Source organism: Carassius carassius, chromosome 32, assembly GCF_963082965.1.
Source record: "Carassius carassius chromosome 32, fCarCar2.1, whole genome shotgun sequence".
NCBI classification, from domain to species: Eukaryota; Metazoa; Chordata; class Actinopteri; order Cypriniformes; family Cyprinidae; genus Carassius; species Carassius carassius.
The window spans coordinates 3,068,386-3,091,810 of record NC_081786.1 but is presented as its reverse complement, the minus strand read 5'-3'; the positions used below and the strand labels follow the sequence as shown (position 1 = coordinate 3,091,810).

The 23,425-nt window shown below is 35.7% G+C and overlaps 3 protein-coding genes across 5 annotated transcripts; 2 read left to right on the top strand and 1 right to left on the bottom strand.

Moving 5' to 3' along the window:
- Positions 1-143: 143 nt before the first annotated feature.
- LOC132113357 (structural maintenance of chromosomes protein 6-like) lies at positions 144-14,130 on the bottom strand. Its single transcript, XM_059521152.1, has 27 exons — positions 14,104-14,130; positions 12,353-12,499; positions 12,144-12,261; positions 10,771-10,876; positions 10,560-10,696; positions 10,416-10,477; positions 10,153-10,233; positions 9,606-9,707; positions 9,370-9,489; positions 9,188-9,283; positions 8,594-8,740; positions 7,891-7,979; positions 7,618-7,785; positions 6,843-7,021; positions 6,560-6,761; positions 6,368-6,482; positions 5,536-5,699; positions 5,255-5,390; positions 5,076-5,156; positions 4,821-4,991; positions 3,540-3,677; positions 3,263-3,408; positions 2,848-2,973; positions 2,639-2,744; positions 2,130-2,282; positions 1,936-2,033; positions 144-721 (listed from the first exon to the last, which is right to left on the bottom strand). The coding sequence occupies exons 1-27, from the start codon at positions 14,128-14,130 to the stop codon at positions 649-651; spliced, it is 3,288 nt and encodes a 1,095-aa protein (XP_059377135.1). The 3' UTR covers positions 144-648.
- On the top strand, positions 13,464-20,950 carry LOC132112407 (tudor domain-containing 6-like). 3 transcript variants are annotated; one of them, XM_059519865.1, is made up of 5 exons: positions 13,464-13,599; positions 14,860-15,213; positions 20,029-20,379; positions 20,481-20,551; positions 20,639-20,950. In XM_059519865.1, the coding sequence occupies exons 2-5, from the start codon at positions 14,916-14,918 to the stop codon at positions 20,684-20,686; spliced, it is 768 nt and encodes a 255-aa protein (XP_059375848.1). In that variant the 5' UTR covers positions 13,464-13,599; positions 14,860-14,915; the 3' UTR covers positions 20,687-20,950. The 3 variants fall into 3 exon arrangements, with proteins under 3 accessions (XP_059375848.1, XP_059375847.1, XP_059375849.1); XM_059519864.1 differs by having other exon boundaries at positions 14,860-20,379; XM_059519866.1 differs by lacking the exon at positions 14,860-15,213 and having other exon boundaries at positions 13,492-13,599.
- A 733-nt stretch (positions 20,951-21,683) lies between these two features.
- On the top strand, positions 21,684-23,237 carry LOC132113153 (ankyrin repeat domain-containing protein 66). Its single transcript, XM_059520972.1, has 3 exons — positions 21,684-21,883; positions 22,461-22,689; positions 22,822-23,237. Exons 1-3 carry the CDS (start codon positions 21,745-21,747, stop codon positions 22,943-22,945), a joined length of 492 nt encoding a protein of 163 aa, XP_059376955.1. The 5' UTR covers positions 21,684-21,744; the 3' UTR covers positions 22,946-23,237.
- Positions 23,238-23,425: the final 188 nt, after the last annotated feature.

The window sequence follows — 23,425 nt, the reverse complement described above, 5'->3', positions numbered from 1 at the left end:
TTATTGAAGGTGGAGAGAGAACTGTACATGCACTCCCCCCACCCACAATTCCTGCCGGCCCGGGACTCGAACTCATAACCTTTCAATTGGGAGTCCGACTCTCTAACCATTAGGCCACGACTTCCCCACGACTTCCCCATATTTTAGCTGAAGCAAAGTTTGAAGTTAAAAATGTCTTAATGTGCTTGTTTCCCACAAACACACAACTTCTCACTTTACAATCGTTAATTGATGTACCAGAGTTGTGTGGATTACTGACGGCACCCATTCACTGCAGACGATCCTTTGGTGAGCAACTGATGTGATGCAAAATTTCTCCAAATCTGTTCCGATGAAGAAACAAACTCATCCAATTATTGGATGGCCTTATTACATTTGCAGCAAATTTTCATTTTCAAGTGAATTATTCCTTGAGCCTCCTTTTTATTTTTTTTTAAAGAACACATTAACTTGATGAAATGGCGTGGACTTCACAATAACACAAATAAGGCGCACACTTTGTGCTTTTAAAACATCCTTCGCAGAGGAACTAGAAGCATAAAACTTTTTAAAAAAATAAATAAAAGCACATGCATGCATAATAAAGATGTAAACTTTACACACTTTGAGTACAGTCTCTCCAGGCAATGTCCGTACCTAACACACATCTCACTCCTCCTCCGCTTCTCTCTCTGGATCCTGAAGCTGGTGGATCGTTATATGGGGACTATCAGAAAGATGGCTGAAAGATAATGCAAAGAAACATCAATGTGTATATATCCAAAAACATTAACTCTATAATTCAGTGCTGTGTGAGGATACAGTGTGTTGGATCTCTGACTTAACACCTTAACAAACAAGGCCCTGGGCAAAGATCAACACTTCAAAGAACGGGTTCTCTTTTACTTGGTTTACAATTTAGCATTTGATCAACTAATGTCTGCAAATGAAGCACTAGTTCAGCGAGTCAATAAGAAAGCTGCTTTGGGGTGTGTGGTCTACAAACCATTTGCATTTCCTTCCTGAATAAATGTGATTATGAGGACAGGAGAAGCGGTTCATAAACGAATGCGGTTACTCTGAGTAACATCTGGTATCTCACAAAACAAAAAAACGTTCAAGTTTGGTCATATTTTAGCACAAAATTATAAGTATACATAATGATAACTTTTGTTTTACTGAATTTATGCACATTTGCATTAAAAAAAAAGAAAGGAAGGAAATTTACCACAAGTGTCCAGATTACAGTAATGAAAATTTGAGGAACAAACGTTTTTCTTTAATTATCACAATTCAAACACAGTAATGGTCCTAAAACGGGAATCATTCACACATTTTAATTTCTTAAAAATTATTTTTAAATACAAATGTCAGAAAACAACACTGTGGATGGCGATGACTTTCATTTACAAAAAATGTTAACTATCATTTTTGTTTGGCTTTTGGAGTTTCCCATAATTAAAAACGACAACAATAACAACAACAAAAAACTATGCCATAATTTAAAATACGTTTATTTCAAACTAAGTATACTTCAAATCGACATATTACATAGTACACTTTATTTTGTAGTATTTAAATTTTTTTTTTCACAATGCACATTTCTTAATTTTTTGCCTAAATGTGTTTTAATATCACCATTGATGATTACATGATCTCTGTAAAATATCAGTCTTTAAAAGCAAGATTTAAAGTTTACTTGCAATAGTTCCACTTTAGCAAAATCAAATATACTTAAGCGTATCTTTATTTGAACCTCAGCACTACTTCTGCACAATTAAAGTGCATTAGGTCCAAAAATAGTTGTTCACATTAAAAATACTTTTAACAATAGTTTAACAAATGCACAGATGCAGGGTATGAAAATACACATTTTAGTTTTTCCCCCCACTAGGGTCAGTTAGACAGGTTTCAGTGAGTTTTATCATAAAACGTGTAATAACTTGTATATTCTACCTGGTGGACTGAGGGGTGATGAAGATGAACTGTCGCTGATGCTGACGTTCTGAAAGTTCCACAAGCATGTTCATTGAAATGCTGCGATTGTGCATATCCTTAAAAAGAAAAAAAAAATACTTCATATGTAAAATACTAATGTTTGACATGCCAAATGTCTTCAGTAAAGTAATCACATAGGCAAGAGTACACACCATAAATACATCAAATTCATCGAGGCACCGGAAGGGCGACTCTGTAATCTCCCAGAGTGCCAGAATGAAGCAGACGGTGGAGAAGGAGCGCTCGCCTCCCGACAGGGAACGCATGTCATTGACCTTGTTTTTTTCCTGACCGGGGGGTTTCACCTGAGCCGAAACAAGCAACATACATCACAAAAGAACCAAGGATGTTGTGTATTCACTTAACGCTAGGTACACATCAGAATCCTGAAAATATATTCACAATTTACACAACAATATTAATCAGCACAACTGTTGTCAGAACTGATAATAATGTTTTTTCAGCGGCAAATCAGCATTTGAAATAATATTTCATAATATTATTATTTTAACTGTGTTTATGATAAAATAAATGCAGCCTCGATCAAAACATTTTCAAGATATTATATGACCCAAGAGATATTTTCATCCCATTAGTTGATTGTGTCGAACATTTGAGCAAACCGAAGTCAAAATATAACTTGCTGCCAAAGGTAACTTACAGAAATGGACAGAGTTTCATTGTTGTGATCGAACATCATCGAGCCACAGCAGTTCAGCTGCATCATGAAGTTGTTGAAGTACAGCTTGCACCTCACAGAAAGTGACCTGGAAACACGGTTTAAAACAGACTGTTCAAACTTGAAGAACAGGAGTGGAAACCTTTTAAATAGAAACACAACTGTGACGTAACAGTGTTACACTAAGTTACCGTCGCATTGATTTGTATCGGTCCTGACGGTCAATCATGATGAGGTCCAGACGATCAATAAACTTCCTGAGATCCCTCAGCTGGCTGGACTTGCTTTTGTAATTACTGTGAGCCTCTGCGTACTCTCTGAAAAAATACATTCTTCAGTCATTTATTTCAGCTATATTAAATATAGGCTTCACATATATGCTTTTTAAATCTCTAACATGCTACTTCCAAACTGAGTCAAAATGAGCGGAAAAAAAGTAATTAAATGTATTAATAAAAAACATAGTAAAAAAATATCACATGAAATAAGCTAACAGTCAAAACTACCTTCTTAAAATAAAATATAACATCTTAAAATATAATAACAACTGGGCCAAGTCTAAACTATTTCTTAAAAATGAAGTAGAATAAAAACAGCTGTGCACACCTGATAACTTGTTCCTTGTCTCCGTGGCTGCTCTCTTCTGTACTGATCTTTTGTCGCAAGCGTGTGATTTCAGCATCAATGCCTCTGGCACTCTGATATACCTGCTGTCGCACAGGACAGATGGCTCTGGCTTTGGCTTCACAATCCTACAAAGCAACAAACAATGAGCAAGTGGAAGATTTCATCATAATGCTCTTTGGATGAAAACAATATGCACATTTTCTTATTATAAAGAGTTTTCTATATGACATTATATGATATGAAAAGGAGTGATTGCCTGTGTTTCTTCCTCTCTGAGTGACAGATCTTCTTTCATGGCCTGAACAGTAGCCTGATGATCCTCAAGTTTCTTCTCCAAGATCTTCAAGGTTTGATCAAGTTTACTGCACTCAGCCTCTGTCTTAACTTGCTCCTCCTATTCAAGACAGATCCATCTTTCAATAAACACTATGCGTATGTGTTTTGAATGTGTCTTAAAGAAGACTTTTCTGCCCACCAAGCCTGCATTTATTTGATCCACAGTACAGCAAAAACAGTACAATTTTGAAATATTTTTGCTATTTAAAATAACTGTTTTCTATTTGTTATTTCCGTGATTTCAAAGCTGAATTTTAGCATCAATTCTCCAGTCAAACTATCCTTCAGAAATCATTCTTATATTCTTTGCTGGTAAAAAAAAAAAAAAAAAAAAAAGAATTCATTATCGTCATCATGTTGAAAACAGCAGAGAATAATTTTTTCAGGTTTCTTTGATGAATATTTTTCTGAAACAGAAATATTTTGTTACAATATAAATGTCTTTATTATTACTTTATTGTATTTTTATTTATAAAATATATACTTATACATTATACTTTTATTTATAAATGAAAGTATACATTTCTATAGCCCCCCCTCCAAAAAAAAATCCAAGCTTTTGAATGGTATAGTGTATGACTTTAATAAAAGCTTTTTATCTTAGATAAATGCTGATCTTTGGATCTTTCTATTCATCAAAGAATCCTGGAAAAAAATGTACTCAACTGTTTTAAATATTATTATTATTATTATTACTACTACTACTACTAATAATAATAATAGATGTTTCTTGAACAGCGAATCAGGATGTTAGAATAATTTCTGAAGGATCATGTGACACTGATAGACTAGAGTAATGATGATAAAAATTCAGCTGTGCAACAGGAATAAATCACATTTTAAAATATATTAAAATATAAAGCAGTTATTATAAATAATAAAACATATTTAACAATATTACTGTTTTTGCTGTACAGTATTTGGGATCAAATAAATGCAGGCTTGGTGAGCAAAAGAGAATTCTCTAAAAACCCATTAAAAATCTTAATGTTTAAAAACTTTTGACTGGTATATACTGTATATATAGCATAAAATGACAATTCTAAAATGTCCAGGTTTTCCATGAATTTGTGGGAATCCTGTAGTAGTTGATACCGCTGACAGTTTTTTTTAAGAAACCAAAAAATGTGCATTTTTAAATCTCAAATGTAAAATATTTAATCTGAGCTGAGCGTACTGATCGTCCAGCGCTGTCTCTCACCTTCAGTTGTTCCGTCTCATCTGAGAGCTGCTCCACTTTAGTTTTCACATCATTATATTTCTGATTAATATTCATAAGTGCCATCTCATGTTTCTTTAACTCATCCTGGGCCTCTTTCACATTTCTCCTCTCCGATTCCATCTTCTGTTCATTTTCTTGTGCTTCTTCTTCCTGTACATTTGACATTCGCTATTATTCCATGTCAAAAAACAATAAACATCAACGTTTGCCTGGTAAAATTGATGGAGAAGTCACCAGGGAGCTGATGTCTTCAGCCTGCGCCTCTTCAATGTTCTTAAGTTCGGTTATGGAAGCTTTAACATTGTTTATACTATCCTAAAAAAAACAATTTAAGCCAGCATCAACTACTGTATTCAGATATGTTTGGACATGAATCTAGACTATATGATGGTGTAGCCTGTGGAGTTCAATACCTGATTCTTTTTGCAGGCCATGATGACACTCCGCAGCTTCTCCTCCATGAACTGAATGTCTTTCTTCACAGAGCCCAAGTGAAGCTGGAACCGTGAAAGCTGAGCCCGATTGTTCTCCAGCTCTGAGTCCACTAGACTGGAAATCAGTAGAGATAAACACATACATTCAGGTATAATTGCCTCGGATCATGCCTTAAAGAACTGGGCTCCACAAGGGTTTGCATGAATTATCATCACTGTGCCAGCTTTAACTTGCTCCAGGTACAAACAGAGACACTTGCCGTATTTCTGCCTCTGGGTCTCCACCAAGATACTGGGCCAGTACTTCATGTTCAGCTGTGTAATAGCGATTGGTGTAGACCTGATCACCATCTGCAGTGAAGGCCTCACGACAATTCTTTGGGGGTCGCGACCCCTGCATGACCTTCCTCGCACGAGAGTTCTCCTATTTAAAAACAAAAACAATAAACATTTTAAATATTGAAATAATATCTAAAAATTAAATACATAGACTGCATTTCATCTTTTTATATATACTTTAACATAAACTATAACCTATTCCTGTGAATTTTCAGCATCATTACTACAGTCTTCAGCTTCACATGATCCTTCAGAAATCATTCTCATATGCTGATTTATTATTCATATTGGAAAAGGCTGTGCCATTCTTTTTTTTTTTTTTAGCCTGTGATACTTTTTTCAGAACTCTTTAACGAATAAAGAGTTAAGAGTATAAGTCTTTACGATCACTTTTTATTTTATTGAACATATCAATGCAGAATAAAATAATTAATTCATTTAATAAAATTATAATAATAAATACGTTTAATAAAAATGTATGGACCCCACTTTTTTAACTGTAGTGTTGTTGGTTACAAAAGATTTCTATTTTAAACAAACGCTGTTCTTTTTCACTTTTTCAATTTGCCCTGTGTAGTAAATCTGGCCTTAAAAATCCCAAACTTTCGAACATTTAAACTGTAGTGAAAAACAGATAGATTTACTCAATTCTTAATCAGCTGAATGCAAACAAGGTCTTTTATTTAGACGTTTGCACCCTGTGTTACACATTATTATAAATGCTTTTACTTATTACTATTACTTACAACTTACTTTGATAATCAGAATGCTCTCAATGCCCCTCATGTCAATCAGACAGTTTGTTATCACAGGGTTCTCGATATTGAGGCAGTCCAGCACAGATGGAAACTCAGGATGCTGGACTCCACTGACAAGAACACATAGAAACATCATGTTTACTGTACCCTTATAAGACCTCTGGATCCATTTCTGGACATTTCTTACCGGCCTTGCAGGTTATAAACTCTGTCCGTGAATGGACACACGATTATCTGAGGCCTGCCGCCTCTGGGGAAGTATGAGGACATCAGTCCTTGCAGGACTTTTTCGTCCCTGTAATTATCACAGCAAAAGCTTTTAATTAAACCTCGTAAGCAACTCTCCACAGCCACGGCTAAACTGGGATCCTTTAGGCTGATGCATGCACCTGGTGATGATTGAAAACAAGATTAGGAGTAATTCTTTGAAAGACGGTGTGAATAATCTGAAGATACGGAAGGCCTCTCACCTATAGGTCCCACAGGTTTCTTGATGAATCGGCCCTGAGAGAAGGCTTTGTTGATGGTCTCCAACAATTCTGGCATGTGATCGCCGAAGCGTCTCAGTCTGTTGGATCTGCTGGCCATTAGCTGCTTCTTTCTCTTCAGTCTGGACTCCAGAGAGACCTGGATGCCCTTTTCCTCCATGCTAAAAAAAATTATAAAAACTCTTAAACTGTAATGTATCGAAAGCAAGATTATGTACAGATGGGTCTATATTTAAAGTTATTACATTTTACTCTCATCATTAACAACTGGTTTTGCAACAGTTTTCAAAATGCTAAATATTCTTTACAGAAAAAGGAAAACTTGTGTCAAAAAATTAGTGCTGTCAATCAATTAATCACGATTAATCGCATCCAAAATAAACGCTTTTAAATACATAACACTATTTCTTAATACATAATACAAACACATGCATGTTTATATTTAAGAAAAATATGTTATGTTTATATATTATATATATAGAAGCATACACATGTAAATATTTTCAAAATATATACTGTGTGTGTGTGTATTTATATAAACATAATAATAAACACAGTACACATAAATATATTATGTAAACAAAAACTTTTATTTTGGAAGCGAATAATCATTGGACAGTACTATTTTTTATTTTATTTTAGCTAAATTTCAAGTCAAAGCCGTGCCACATGACATTAAAGCCATCGTGTTTATGGCAAAGCATGTTTGCATACACCTTGTGTCCCTGCCATAAGAAATAAAGTTGCCAGACTTTACCTCAGTTTATCATATTCCTCTCTTCCTTTAAGCAGAGCTTGTTGTTTGTCCTTGATCTCTTGATTCAGAGCGCTGGACTCTTTCTCAAGCTTTTCCAGCTGCTTTGTGAAGGCAGATATTTTTTCTTGATGCTGTGCTTGCTCAGACTCATGGCTTCTTCTGCCACTGCTAAAATCACGTTTTCAACCAAGTCAAACACACAGCATGATGTTAAACAACTTATTAACATAAACAGCCTAAAATTAGAGGTGTTCCCTCAATAAAAGGACTCACCCAGGACTTATTTTCTGAAATCGCTCCTGAAGAAGGCATTGCTCCTTTTCTAAGTTTTTCAACTTATTCTCAGCGCGGAAGTAAACCACCTGAAAAACTGGCACTTTAAAAATCTAAACAAACTCTTTAGAAATCAACCCTCTTTATAAAATTAGCTAACTTAAAGCAGTAGCTCACTTAGAAATTAAAACCATGCAATCATTTACTCTCCATCAGGTCTTTCTAAAACCCATATGATTTTCTTTCTTCCATGCAACCCAAAATGAGATGGTTCACACTTCTCTTTTCCATTCAATCATAGCAAATGACTGGAGCTGACAAACAATCTGCACAAAATGTGTAAGTTATATTTTAAGTCTTCTGTCATTATTTACTTTATCAGTTCCGGAAAAGTTGAATCATCCTGTTTTATGCAGATTTTTTGTCCTCGTGCATGATAACCTCTGGTCACTTAATGCCTTCAACTGCTTGGGGAAGAGAAGCACAAACGCTCTTCAAAATTCAAAATTTTGGGTGACATTCCTTTAATAATAATATAATGCTGCAAACAAGCGAATGTTGCTCACGTGTAAAGAGCTGAACTGAAGAGATATTCATGTTTTCATTTAAAATTACATAGCTCAAGATATTAAAGTACATTTGTGAGCAGGAGCAAAAACTCAGTAACAGTAACTAACAGAAAGAGCAAACAAAGAAATCTCACCTCCTGATTTTTCTGTGCTTTCGTTTTGACTTTAATCTCTTCCTTCATCTTACAGCTCTCCTCGGCCAAATGCTCCTGTTCTTGTTTAAGCATGAAAACCTTCTTCCGAATGTCCTGCAATCTCTTTTCAGCAGCGTTAACTTTGTTCTTAAAAGCAAATAATTTTTTAAGTCAGATCGACTAATGTTACATCTGGACGATACACACTTCACCTAATGATGTTTAACTGCTACTAAAAACCATATATGACACTATCAGTCGTGTCGTTCTGTTAAAAACTTTACACTGCCGCTCAAAAACATATAATAATTATGATTTATATTGTTTTTGAAAGATGTCTGCTTGTCCATGTAAGCATATTAAAATTATTTCTGAAGGATCATGTGAGACTGAAAACAGGAGTAATGATGCTGAAAATTCAGCTGCACATCACAGGAATATATTTAAATAAAAAAAATAATTAAATGAGAAAATAGTTCAAGTAACTTAAATTTTTGATCAAATAAATGCAGCTTTGCTGAGCATTAGACACATCTTTCAACCCCAACAAAAAGTTTTAATGTACCATAATAAAAACATGCTGATCACACAGACCTGACAGAGCTGCAGCTTTTCTTCATGTTTATGATCAGACTCTTCTTTTTCAATTTGTTCCATCATTTGTTCAACAAGCCTCTCCTTCTCTCTCACCTAAAACAAACAGACACACTGCTGAACAAAGACTCTCTAACGCAAGCGACTTTTCACACGTCTGCATGAAGCACTAAATCACGTACCAGACACCATGCCATCTTCTTTTTCAGGTCCTCTAGAGTCTGTCTCATATTGTCAAGCGATGACAAGCATTCATATCTTTCTTTCTTTTGCAAAAACAACTGCCTGAGATCTCTAAGACACTAAAAGTATAAAGATGTGTGATGTTAGTGTTGAGTGCCTGTGTAAAACAGGCATTATGGGTGGTTAAGTATGAGAAACACTAATAAAGATGCTTGAATATGAATTCACAAATCACCTCCTCTTGTCTTTCCACCTGTTCGCGAGTCAAGGCTTTAGTCTGCTTGATGTGAATGTAGTCTCTCTTCATTTGCTCCAGAAGAGTTGCTTTCATGAAAAACTTCATGAAAAAAAGTGTGAAAACAGTTCAAAGCCATACAACACTGCTTCAGTTATTGATGACATGCGTGTTATCCAGGACTGAGATTTATACATCATCTTAATAAATAAGCTTTCGATTGATGTATGATTAGGATAGGATAATATTTGGCCGAAATCTGAAATCTAAGGGTGCACAATAATCTAAATACTGAGAAAATCGCCTTTAAAGTCGTCCCAATTAAGTTCTTAGCAATGCATTTTACTAATCAAAAAATTTATGTTTACAGTAAGAAATTTAAAAAATATCTTCAAGGAACATGATCTTTACTTAATATCCTAATGATTTTTGGCATAAAAGAAAAATCAGTAATTTTGACCCATACAATGTATTTTTGGCTATTGCTATAAATATACTCCAGCCACTTTAGACTGCTTTTGTGTCACATATAAGAAAAATAAATCACCTTGTACTTGTCTGCTTCACTTTTTGAATGCAGGAATTGTTTGCTCATTTCTTGATTGAGTACTGAAACGGGATTGTCAACCTGTAATATGACATTAATCCAGAAACAGAAATAAATCGATTATATGTTTTGGTTTACTTTATACAACATGAATACTAAAACAACTAGATAAAATAATTACTTCTCAATAACTAAAAGATTGCACTTAAAAGCATGCAAGTCATAAGAGCTTATATCTTTACTTAGTTTTTCACCAATAGTACCTGGATGCCGAAATGGTCCAGTATAGCAGTTAACTCTTCCTTCTTTGTGGAAACGACATGACCTAGAAATAGAGAGTCTAAATATATACGAGGAAGTCCTATTTCTGAAATTATCTGAGACCTGAGAGTAAGTCTTGATATTACCAGTTTTATTCTTGATTTTACAAGTCCTGCAACCGTCACTTGTGATCCGATGCTCAATGCAGATGCTGTCTCCATAAATGTCACCTTTATAGGAGTCGTTCCCTCTGTTTTTTAATTTCACTTTAATGTCTGCAAAACTGTAAACAAAAGGATCTTATGAAAAAGAAATTATCTTATGAAGAGATACTAGTGCATTCTAAAATATACGAACCTCTCTTTATATTTCACAAAGCCCTTCAGAGATGTTCCTCTGTTGGTTATAGTTGCTTTTCCACCAAGACCCACTATAAGAGCTGTGAGAATAGCACTTTTCCCAGCTTAGATTAGCATAAAAAAAATGCATACAGTACATTGAGAAAAGAGTAATGACCCACGTTGTTAATACTTCCATGTTTTCATACCTGTAGTTCTCAACTAGTACTAAAAATCATCTTACAGCGATTTGAATTTAGTTATATTACCATAATCTAAATTACAATGCTACAAAATAAAGAAGTGCACCATTAAACTGACATCGTATTTATTGTTTATTTAATGAATAGTTTTATTTTTATTAAACTGGAGTACCCGAGGTGTAAATCAGCTTAGATAGAAGGGCTCTTGAAGTCAAAAATGTTGAGAAACATTTATTTATACACTAGCAGTCAGACTTTTGGACACATTGACCCATTATTTGCTGTAATTATTTTGCGATAGTGTTCTGTTTACTTTTCCATCAGTATCCAGCCAAACAACAGCCATTTTTGTGTTGGGGTCAATTTGACGTACACTCAATTTTCAAACTGCTTGAACTACTGGTTAAACTATTTATTTATGCATTAAATTTTGTGAACAGGAATGGCTGTATAAATTCACAATCTGACCCTCATTTTTTCCATGCAATTTGCATGACCAAAAAAACCCTAACTTTTACTGTAACTTGTCAAACACTAAAATATAAATACATGAGAAATTAAATAAATTGAGAAAGGTGGGAGTTCAACTTTACGGGGTCATCTTATGAATCATGCGAGGAAAATGCACTCTTTCTTTGTCTAGTTTATCTAGCATCTGAATAACTAGACTGAAAAGCAGTGTGAAAAACTCATTTTATCATTTTTTTTAAAGAAAAAGCTATATTAAAAATAAAGAACATATAGAAATAAATACTAGCCTATTTAAACTATAGTGTTAAATACTATTTACACATGTAGTTAATTCCATCTCAGTGTACATATAGTTGCTACAAGTAGTCGTGACAAAATTTTTTACATTTTGTGCCCCCTAACACGATAATTGATGTATAACACAATAAAAACAGATGTGAATTATATTTTAGTATAGGACAAGCTAGCATAGAGGTTTCCTATTTTCAGATGAATCTTCAGTGTTTTTTTATAGTGTTGATTTTTGTCAAATTGTAGGTCATTTTTTTAATTTGATCCCAAGACCATTTTTTTAATTAAACATCTCATATGTAGGCACAAATGATTTTTAAATGCTTTCAAGAGTTCCAAAATTGTGTTTGACTGGTAGTTTAAATCATGAATGTTTTATTAATTCAATCCAATTAAAAAGAATTATAATAATAATAAAAAAACTTACTTCCATTGTTCCCAACAATGAAGTTTACGTTTGGTCCAAATTCGAAAGGTCCGAGCAAATGGTGGCTCATAAAGTTCCTCAAAGTGATACTTTCTATCACGCCGATGTCTCCCACACTCTGGAACAGCACAAGATGTTATCTGAACCAGAACTGACTCTACAACATTTAGTGATGTTATGTTATGCATTCATGAAATCACTAAACTGACCGAAGCAGAGAGTGACTGATCTTGCTGAACTTCATCCTCCTCATCATCCAGAACATGTGTTTTGCCATCTGTCCTAGGAGTCTTAGAAGGTTTTACAACACTGTGGGCACAAGACTTCCTCTTACTCATAACTGAAAGATGCCCAGCCTAGAAGAAAGGAGCACAGAAACACCCGTATGCAACTTGAAGCGTTTCTAACGTGCTGTCAAACAGTTTATCTGTTTCACTTATTCAGAGTTTTATGAAACATGATATTTCAAGCAAGAAAGTTCGCATTTGATGCCAGAAGCCGTCACTGAGATGCATTATTAAGCACAGATGCTGCATCGCAGAGAGGAATAATACTACAGATACTATCGCGAACATGCAAACATGACAGCACTCTGCTGACATAGATGAACAGGTGTACCGAGAGTAATAAAAGTAAGTTGTATTACATTAATCATGTATATATGATTGTGCTTACATATTCCTCTGCGTCTGGAAAGTGAATGCGTCTTCTTGAGGACTTCCTGGTTGACTGATGGCGCACAACTTCAACAAACTCCACCCTCCTGCTATGACTGTAAAACTTCAGAGCAGTGCTTATTTATGATGCATAGTGTCTATGAACGTCCTTTGTAGAATATTCTGATCGCAAATTACCAAATTAATCTTTTTTTTTCAAACTCATTTTTAGTTCTTTACAGTCACAAGTGAATTTCCTACACACATTAGTTAAGTCATTATAATTATTTATTTATTTTAAACTTTCCATGAAAGTTGTGGCTAATGTAACTTTTTGTAAAAAAAAAAAAAAAATTAAATTCAAAATGTAAAAAAATTAATTAAAAAAAACTTTGTATTGGCTTATTTTAATTAATTAATTGTAAACCACTTTTTTTTTAACATGATCATGCCTATTTAAACGTACTGTTTAAAAGACAACACATGGAAAGTTATACTCACAAGTAAATTTCACTAGTGAATTTCCTACACACATTAGTTAAGTCATTATAATTATTTATTTATTTTAAACTGTCCATGAAAGTTGTGGCTAATGTAACTTTTTGTAAAAGTACGTTTAAATGATTGAAATCGTGCGTTCCTCACGTGACCGCGCTCTTAACTGACGTAGACCAGATTGAATCGTTTAAACATCCGTTTGAGTTTTTTTGAAGTGCGTTTGTGTTTAGTTAACTTTATAAGCGCTGTAACATTAGTCATGTAAAATCATTTGTGTATATGATGGGGAGAAGTTCACGTTGGTAAGTTTTCGTTGACGAATTTATCGTTTGTTTAGAGCTGGAGGACGAATCCACTAGTTTAAACGGATTTTGGGTTCAAACGCTAAGGGCTTGGTTCATGAGCCGTTGAATAAGCCACACATCTCTAGCTCTGGACAAGGGCTGTAGCTAAATTAGTAAATTTAATTTCTAGCTTCTTTGTCTGTTTTTTTCTTCTTCTCGATGGCAGGTACAGATGTGTGGCTTCCCTTTATTGTAGCCTATAGATTGTACTTTGACTTCTCGCTTAGTTTTTGATTACTTTTTTTTCCTATTTGGTTTGTCAATCTAAGCTAACGTTAGATTTCTGTTCCACTGCTTAATAACGCAATTTTATTTATTTTCATCTGCACTTGTCAACAGGTTAATAAACATTTGGTGCTTTGGGCTGTGTTTATTTCTATCTTTAATTGACTTTAAAATGAATAATTTAATGTAATGAGTGCCTTTAAGGACTCATTTGTTAATAAAACAATTCTAATTTACTGTACTTAACCTCATGTCCAAGCCCATGCCGTTATTTTTTTATTGAACAAAATATCAATGTCTTTCTCTTTTTCACATAATGACAGTTGAAGTCATCATATATTTTTAAATGCATGCTTTAGATCTGATTAACAATTCATCCATGCATGTTTCATTAAGTCCTCGTCCAATGTTTTGTTTCTGTTTTTCTTTTGAAATAATGTTACACTAAAATGCATGTCACAATATGGAAGTTAAGATCTGCCTGCCCTGACATCATTTTGGTTTTATTGACTTTCATCTAGTGACCATGTGTGTACTGACAGATGACATAAATTGATTAAATGCTATAAGGAAATAAAGCGACAACAAATATCAGTTTGACTAGTTGAGTCTGTGTACAAAGTCCAAACAAAGCTAATGTGTCTTGCCATGTGCTTTAAAAGTTAGTGTACGTGTACTGTCCAACGGGTTTGATAGACAAATAAATTATAGTTTACTGTAAGCCTATATCCTTGCCAGTATTTAATGTTTGCATAAAGGCTCTTCCTGAATAGTTTCTGTTAAACATCACTGTCTTCACTGAATGAGTATTTATTTGTTTACATAACCTTCAATTATTATTTTTGTCTTATTTTTTAGTAAAATACACAAAATACGGCTTTATCTAATGTTGGAAAGAAGCCCAAGTGAAGATTTTTTCATTTTTAAAAAAGTAACAGGATGAGTAAATTACTGTTCAATTGTTATTATTGTCTCTTTTCTCTCTCTGTCTAGATTCTCCTTATAATTCTGCTCTTTAACATTTTTGAGAGGTCAGATTCTCAACCAAGATGTGTTCAATTCCCAGTTTGCCAAAAATTGGATCCAGTATGACTGTTCAGATCACAAGAGTCAATTTAAACCAACAAACTGTCTTGGTACAATTTGGAGGGAGTTTAAATAATGGGCAAGAGACCAGGGAAGCATATCAACAACTTAAAAAAGACATTGAAGTCCCTAGGAAGCGCCAGCATACTTTTGAAGGCAAACCTGGAGAAGTTTGCTTAGTGTATGAAGACAGAACTTGGCACAGAGCAAGGATACTTTCAAAGTCTGAACATGAATACAAGTTGTTCCTAATTGACGATGGTAAATTGCTTTGGGCCTCAAGTGAAGTTTTGACAAAATGTCCAAGCAACCTTTGCAGTCCACCTCCCAAAGTAGAACTTTGCATACTGGCCAATGTATCGCCCTTGTGTCTTGAAAGTGCATGGTCTGTGGCTGCTTCAAAGTTCATCAGATCTTTGTGTGGGAAAGATATCTCTGGGTGTGTTCACGATGTGTTAATGCCTTCCAGAATCATCATTCTTGACATTCCAAGCATATCCAAACAAATGTATGAACTTGGATTTGCTAGAAAGACGCCTAATGAAGACTTCAGAAGCCTTGTAATCCATTCACTGCATTTTCCAAGAAGAAACCCTTTCATACAGACTGACCTTGATGCTACAAATGGTCAGCAAGAGCATGCCAGTGACCCTGAAAAGTTGCATCAATACTTGTATCCTGAGTTGTTGCCTGGAACAATTGAGATCGTAACTGTGACACAAGTTATTCATCCATTGAAAATCTATTGCAAATTGCGTGTCTTTTCATTAGAGCTAAATAAATTAAACGATCAGCTCCATGAATACTATGCACATTCCTTCTCTGCTCAGATGCCAATGCTGCTGTATGATGGGTCTCCATGTGCAACCAAAGGCAGTGATGGCAAGTGGTATCGATCTGTACTTCAGCAGAGCACTGTCTCCGATGTTGTTAAGGTCTTTCATGTGGATTATGGAATTGGAGATTTTGTTAAACTTTGCAATATCAGACCTTTATCTCCAAGGTTCTTCAAATTGCCAGTTGTCACCTATGCATGCTCTCTACATGGTGTCATTGACAAAGGCATTGGATGGAGGACCGAACAGATAGATTATCTGAAGTCTGTTGTGTTGGATCAAATCCTTGTTGGGAAATTTGAGCATCACAGTGTGAACGAGGGTGTCTATTATATAACGCTTTATGGAAATGACAATGGGAATGTGAATGACACTTTTGGCCAAAGAGAGCAGTGTTTGTCAGTAACTGAGAGGATTTGTGATGACCAAACTCTCGAGACTCTAAACAAAGTGGCACACAAATATATGTATGAGAGAAATGAGCCTGTATGTTCTCTTAATTCAACCGCTTTAGCCAAGTGCTCTGATTCTCTTGAAGATGGCAATGTAGCCAGACCTTCCAAAATGGGAAAAAACCTACAGCCGGCAGAGGGACGTCGTTCATCAAATGGTGCTGCAGCTCCACCTTTTCAGAACGAATCATATGTTGTTTCACCACCCAAAACTATAGTGGGTGCAAATGAGCAGGTTCAAATAACCTGTGTCCAAAGTGTAAACCAGTTCTATGGCCATTTTGCTGAAAATACTGATACAGTTAGGAAAATTACCAAAGATATCCAACAACTCTGCTGCAAGCCACCACAAGAAAAGTTTTCAGTTTACCCTAAGATGATGTGTCTTGCTAAATACGCTGATGGGCTTTGGCACAGAGGACGAATTGAATCGACACATCCAAAAATACTCGTCCAATTCGTAGACTATGGTGACCTGGTGGTTTTGGAGAAATCTGAAATTTTGCCACTTGCTCCAAAAGCTAGTGCAATTGCATCCATTCCCATTCAGGCTGTTCAGTTTGAACTTTTCAATGTAACATTACCTGACCAGTGTGAGCTTAATGAGTGGTTTAAAAACAACACTACAGACCGCATGTTCACTGTGATTGTGAAACATAATTCTTCAGGCAAATTATCAGTGGAGATGTATGATGAGAAAACAAACCTCAACTCAAAAATTAAAGAGCAGTGGAACCAAAAGTCTAAAAGAAATGGGTCTAACATCAGCAGAGGAATGGAAAAGGCTCATCATTTCAACAAGTCTTCAGAAGGCATGGAGTCTAGTGCTGTGAGACGCAATTTCAACACTACATCACAAGCACATGAGAAGACCTCTAAGAAAGTCCCAAAACCAGCTGTTCAAGGCACACTGGACCAAAAATTCCAGGCTGTTACTAGTCACACGACTGGACACAGTACAGCTAGGCCTAATGTTTTACAGCAGCAAGTGTCATGTCATTATCCAAAGCTCAGTGATCTTCCCTCGAAAATGTTGAATGCAGGATATGTTTCAGACATCTATGTTTCACATTGTAATAGTCCATCAAGTTTCTTTGTACAATTGACAAGTGATGAAGATGAAATATTTTCCCTTCTTGACGCACTTAATTCTGCTCCTTTAAGTGATGCACAAGTTGAACTAGACCTGTTGCGATCAGGTGACCTGGTGGTAGCTGAATACCCTGCTGATGAGGCCTGGTATCGTGCTGTTGTTCAGAACAAGAAAAGTGGCTTGGTTCATGTGCAGTTTATTGACTTTGGCAATGAGGCAATACTCTTGCCCCTTAAAATTAGGCAACTGGGCAAGCAGTTCCTCAGCACCCCCAGGTTCAGTATTCAGTGCACACTTGAAGATGGTAGAAGGGGAAAAAGAGATTGGACTCAGGAAGAGATAATGACTTTCAAAAAAGCAGCAGGTGAAAGTGGTGAGAAGAAAATTCGATGCAAGTTCATCCGAGGGGACGTATCTGCTTGGATTGTCAGTTTAGATCTCGAGGAAGGGCCTTTGTTAAATGCTACTCTCAAACCAGGTGCTCAAACCAAATCCCAAATGCACTACAATGGAGAAACCCAGCTGTTAGCATTCAAGGAACCAGCTGTTACTCAAGGACAAATTGTGGACGCATATGCTTCATCTATAGTTGGACCAAATTATTTCTGGTGCCAGTTCAAAAACTCAGAGGATCTTGACAAAATCTCCCTGCTTGCACAAGAAATGGGAAACTCTAGTCAAGCAAAGCGCACTCAGCCAGATCAGTTATGTCAGGGACCATGCCTGGCACTCTTTTCTGACCAGCTGTGGTACCGTGCACAGGTTATCAATACACATTCTAAAACGGTCTCTGTTCTTTTTATAGATTATGGCAATGAGTCTGAAATTGACCTAAACCTGGTTAAATCCCTTCCCACCAAGCTTTTGGAAATCCCCCCACAAGCATTTCTTTGTCAGTTAGAAGCTTTGGGGTCCGTAGATGTAACTTGGAGTGATGCTGCAACTGACAAATTCTTTGAGCTTCTGGTGGATGATCCTTTAAAACTGACTATTCAGAATAAAGTAATGTCCTCTGACCTTCCAGACTGTCCTCAGTATAGTGTACTTGTTGAATGTAATGGGCTAAGTGTTAATGATCTTATGAAAGATTACTGGTGTGATCCCAAATCTCAAGTTTGTTGTGAAGTGACAATGGATGCTAAAACGAAACCCACTGCAGGGAAGGAAAGTTTTGGTGTAACAAGCTCTGAAACTGTTCAAAAAGATAACGTTCTCAACTCTGGAAAGTTAAATGGTGGTGCATCAAATGATGTAAACCCTGAACTTCATAGCTTTGTCCCTCAAATTTCACCAAACAAATTATTTGCAGCCGAGACCCAAGAGCAAAGCATTACATGCCCAACATTGACCACAGTAGTTGGAAATATGATGGTTCCTGAAGTATCACTGCAGTGTTTACCTCAAGCTGTAGATCTTCCTCTATGTATGGTAGAACCAGGCAAGGTGTCTGAAGTTTATGTTTCGCACATCAACAGCCTGACAAGTTTTTTTGTTCAACTGGTAGAAGATGAGAATACATTATTCACCCTCACCGAGCTACTGAATTCCCATCAGCCGTCAGAGAAGAATGAAATTCATGCAACCAGTGTTCAACAAGGAAGTTTGGTGAAGGCCATGTTTCCTGAAGATGATTCCTGGTACCGTGCTGTCATAAAGGACATGACTGAAAATGGCACGATCCAGGTAGAGTTCATAGATTTTGGAAATGAGGCGACTGTTTCTCTCCTTCAAATTCGCCGACTTGATGAGCAACTACTGTCTTACCCGAGGTTCAGCATTCATTGCAGCTGCAGTCTAGATGATCGATTCAAGGCACAGAAGGGAATGACAGAGCAGATATTTCTCTTCAAAAAATTATTTGGTGAACCTGGTGAGAACACGCTGTCTTGCAAGTTTATCAAAGAAGATGGCATCACTTGGGAAGTTAAACTGACTCCCTATGGCATCACATCTGATTCAAGTGAGAAATTGGATAGTTTAGACTTAAATGCATCATCGGTAGTATCTGAACCTGTGAAGGAAACATTCCAGCTGCTCTTCAAGAAACCAGATGTCTCTTTGGGGCAGACAGTAGAAGCCTTTGCATCAAGTATTGTTGGACCAGATTACTTCTGGTGCCAGTTTTCAAACTCTGAAATACTTGACCAAATCACCCTTGTTGCCCAAGAATATGGAAACTCGAGTGAAAGACCTCAGATTAAGCTGGATGATTTGGATCCTGGAAGCCCGTGCCTGGCTCTTTTCTGTGACGATCAGATGTGGTATCGTGCGCAGGTTATTAATAAATGCACAAACACTGTATCTGTCCTTTTTGTTGACTTCGGAAACGAGTCTGAAACCAGTGAAGACTCTGTTAAGGCACTGCCTTGTGATTTGCTGGAAAGTCCACCTCAAGCTTTTCTGTGCAGGTTGGAAGGGTTTGATCCTTCCAAGGGATCTTGGCACGGTGCAGCTGTTGACACCTTCTACGAGCTTTTAGTGGATAAACCTCTGAAACTGACTGTGCAGTGCATTGACACTTCAACTGATCCTAACAGCCCTCCATATTATGTTAATGCTGAGTCTTCACAATATCTTGTAAATGAGCTGATGACAAAATTTTGGAGCGGTTCTGCACAAAATGATCAGAACTCTTCTGAGGTGATTGAATCCTGTGAAAAATTAAATATATCAACATCTGATCAACTTGTTTCAGAGGATAAACCAAGGGTGAGCCTTGCAGTTTCTACAGAGGATATGCACACAATTGAATCTCATGGTGCAGAACAACATGGAGCTAATCAGATTGCAGCATTAGAAGTAAAAGGTGCCTTGCATGGTGTACCTGAAAAGAAGGTGGATGATCAGCTTGATGGAGCAGATGTGATTGCTGCTGAAACAAATTCTGATGTCACTACTGATGATCCTACAGGAATTCTTTCAGATTTAGAAATGCATGAAGTCTGTCATGAATCTGATGATGGAGTTCCTGTTTTATCAGCTGAGCAAATGCTGCTGAACACAGAAGAAAATATAAAAGATGTAGAAGATGGAGGATCTGAAAAAGGTTTGTGTGTGTTTCTGTACTTGATTATTCTTCATATGGGATCAATTTGGTGATAATTAGTTACAGGCGTATTTTGCTCACAATGCTTATCTATTTTTCAGATGACAACCTGAGGATGACCAGCAGACATACAGATTGGGTAGCTGGTTTACAAAATCCAATGTTATCCATGGTATTTGCCTTTTTTTTTTTGGCATGTGGGTTTTTAACGAGTAATCTTTTTAAAGTAGTAACTGTATTTTTTATTGTTATTTTGTAGGTTTGCACTGAAGATTCCTGTGACTCTGTTAAGTGCATCTTCAAATGAACAGAATTTTAAATGTTATTTATTGTGAAAAGGTACAAATAGTTTTTCATAGGGAGAATGAATTTAAACTGACACATATTTGTTTCAAACAGACTGTTTGAATTGTTGAGATTGATCAAAGTACAAGTGTTTCATTGCACAGTTCTGCTCTTCCTTCACTGAAGTGTGTGGTGAAGTTTCTCCTTATTGTGCAATAGTGTGTAGTTATTTTTCTTTATTTGGAGGTGTTTGAATAATTTGTTGGAATAAAATCTGTTCATATAATTGGTTTGTGTTGTTGTGGTTGATTCAAAAATTTTAAAGGTGGAAAATTCTTACATTTAAATTGGATATGTGTACTTGACAATTTAGTTGAGAAGTTTTCCTAATACATGGTGTTTATTCTAATTTTCTCACTCTCTACTGCTATGATTTGCTGGGTTTCAATGAATACATCAATCTCCAGTCATGACACTCGAAAATAAATGTACTGGAAACTATGTAAGCGAATCTCCTGAATATATGTGTGTTTCAGGATTTCTATAGTATCACAGTACAATATGCAGTACAAAGTTCTTTCTCAAGGGGGAGCACAGCGGCACAAAAACCTTTTCAAATCTAATGGCTGTTTTATTTTTCATCTGTACTAAAACATTTTACATTACAATGCATATATATATATATATATATATATATATATATATATATATATATATATATAAATTCAGCGGAGTGGTACCTGACATGCTAATGTAAATCCGTCCAAACAATCTCCATCTTAAAAATTCCTTAATTGTCACAAGTGATTGGTCCATGATGAACCACGCTGAGAAAAGTAACTCTTGTCACGTGACAACACTGTCTATAAGCGGCGATAGTTATTCTGTACAGTAGTGTAGCACGAACTTAAAATAGACATTAAATTGAAAATATATATTGTGAATATTTGTTTAAAAGAAAAAAAAAATATTTAGATGTTTATTTATTTTTTGTTTCTGTCGAGTTGCTGTGGTAACAAGTCAAGCGAGAAAAGCAACAAACCGAAGGGTTTCAGTTCTAATGTTACTGATTAAAAAAAGATGACAGAGTTGCATCAGGCAGCAGCTTCTGGAGATTATGATCTAGTGGAAGAAATTGTGGAAAAAAAATCGTGTGACCCTAATCAGAGAGACTTAGACTGGAACAAGAAGACCCCGTTGCATTGGGCAGCATCCAAAGGCAGGTTAAAGCCTACTTTCTGGACCAAAAAGTGCTGTTTTATTCAAAATGTATATATAAAAAAGATCATTATTATAGCTTAATAATCTGTCACAAATGACATATTCATGTAGCTTGATGTTAAAAATGTGACCTGGACATTTGTCTTCCAAGGTGGAAAAAGTGCACTTCAATAAGCAACTTAACGTGCTCTATTTCCACACACTATTTTTGTACTTCATATACTAAAAGTTATTTTTTAGTACTTCTATCATCTAAGTGTTCTAAAATGTTGGAGAGACCGTGTATTTGAACTAAAATGGGCTTTTAACATACTATCTCTGTATTAAAGTACACTTGAACCAATCTCTCAAACACTAGTGAGTTCAAGTGTACTACACGTGGTAAATACATTTTAAAAACAACACCGTGTCTCAAAATAGCACATTTCACTTAGATGTTAGAAAAACTAAAACTGAACTTTTATTATATTAAGTACAAAAATAGAGCACTTTAAGTACATTATGGAAGTTCACTTTTTTTCCGCCTGGGATTCTTGTGTGATGCTAATGCCATTTAACCCCTGATCTCGTTTAAGGCCAAACAGAGATGGTTCGGATATTAATTGAAAATGGAGCCAGGGCTTGTTTGAGGACGGATAATGGATGGACACCCGCACATTTTGCAGCAGAGTCCGGAAAACTAGCAGTACTTCGACTCCTTCATTCTCTACATGCACCTGTAGACAAAGAGGATTCCTCCGGCGATAAACCTGTCAGGATTGCTGAAATCTATGGACAGGAAGATTGTGTTCATTTTCTTAAAAAGTAAGCTGAATCTGTTGTTCTGTTTTCTGAATCACGTTTGTGAAATAATCAGTTCTTACTGATTAAGGCTGTTTAGTCAAAGAAGTGGCAGTGTGATCCAAAATGTTCAATAACGGTGTTTTCTACTTTCAGGGCAGAGATTGAGAGCAGAAACTACAGGCAAATGGCAAAGATAAATGGGCTGCCCTTAGACGATACTGATGAAGAATGGGAACAGGAGAGAAAAGAAGCCAAAAAACAAGTCATTAAAAAGTAGGTTTTATCAGGACATGATAGCAAAATACAAACTAATGGATGCTTATTGGCAACATCTGCAATTTTTGTTGCATGTCTAACTGAAATGAATATAGTACAGATAGTAAAATATAAAACAAAGCTTGGTGGACAAACAGAATTAATATTCATGACTGTCAATAATTAAGAGTAATACCAAGTAGGCTATATATCGACATACAAGCATAAATATACATACATTAATCTACATAAAACTGAATAAACCATTTAAGAAAAACAAATTACTCATTCACCTATTTCATGCCAAAATTCATATTCATCTACGACTTTTACAAGTTCTGACTATTGGATATACATAAGCATAAATATAATTACATTAATATATGTCAAATATAATAAACAATTTTCAAAAATAAAAAGATTTCATTCACTAAATTGTATGCCTGAATTAATATTAATCTTTGACTTTCAACCGTTTTAAGTATAAGCTATAAAGGGCATA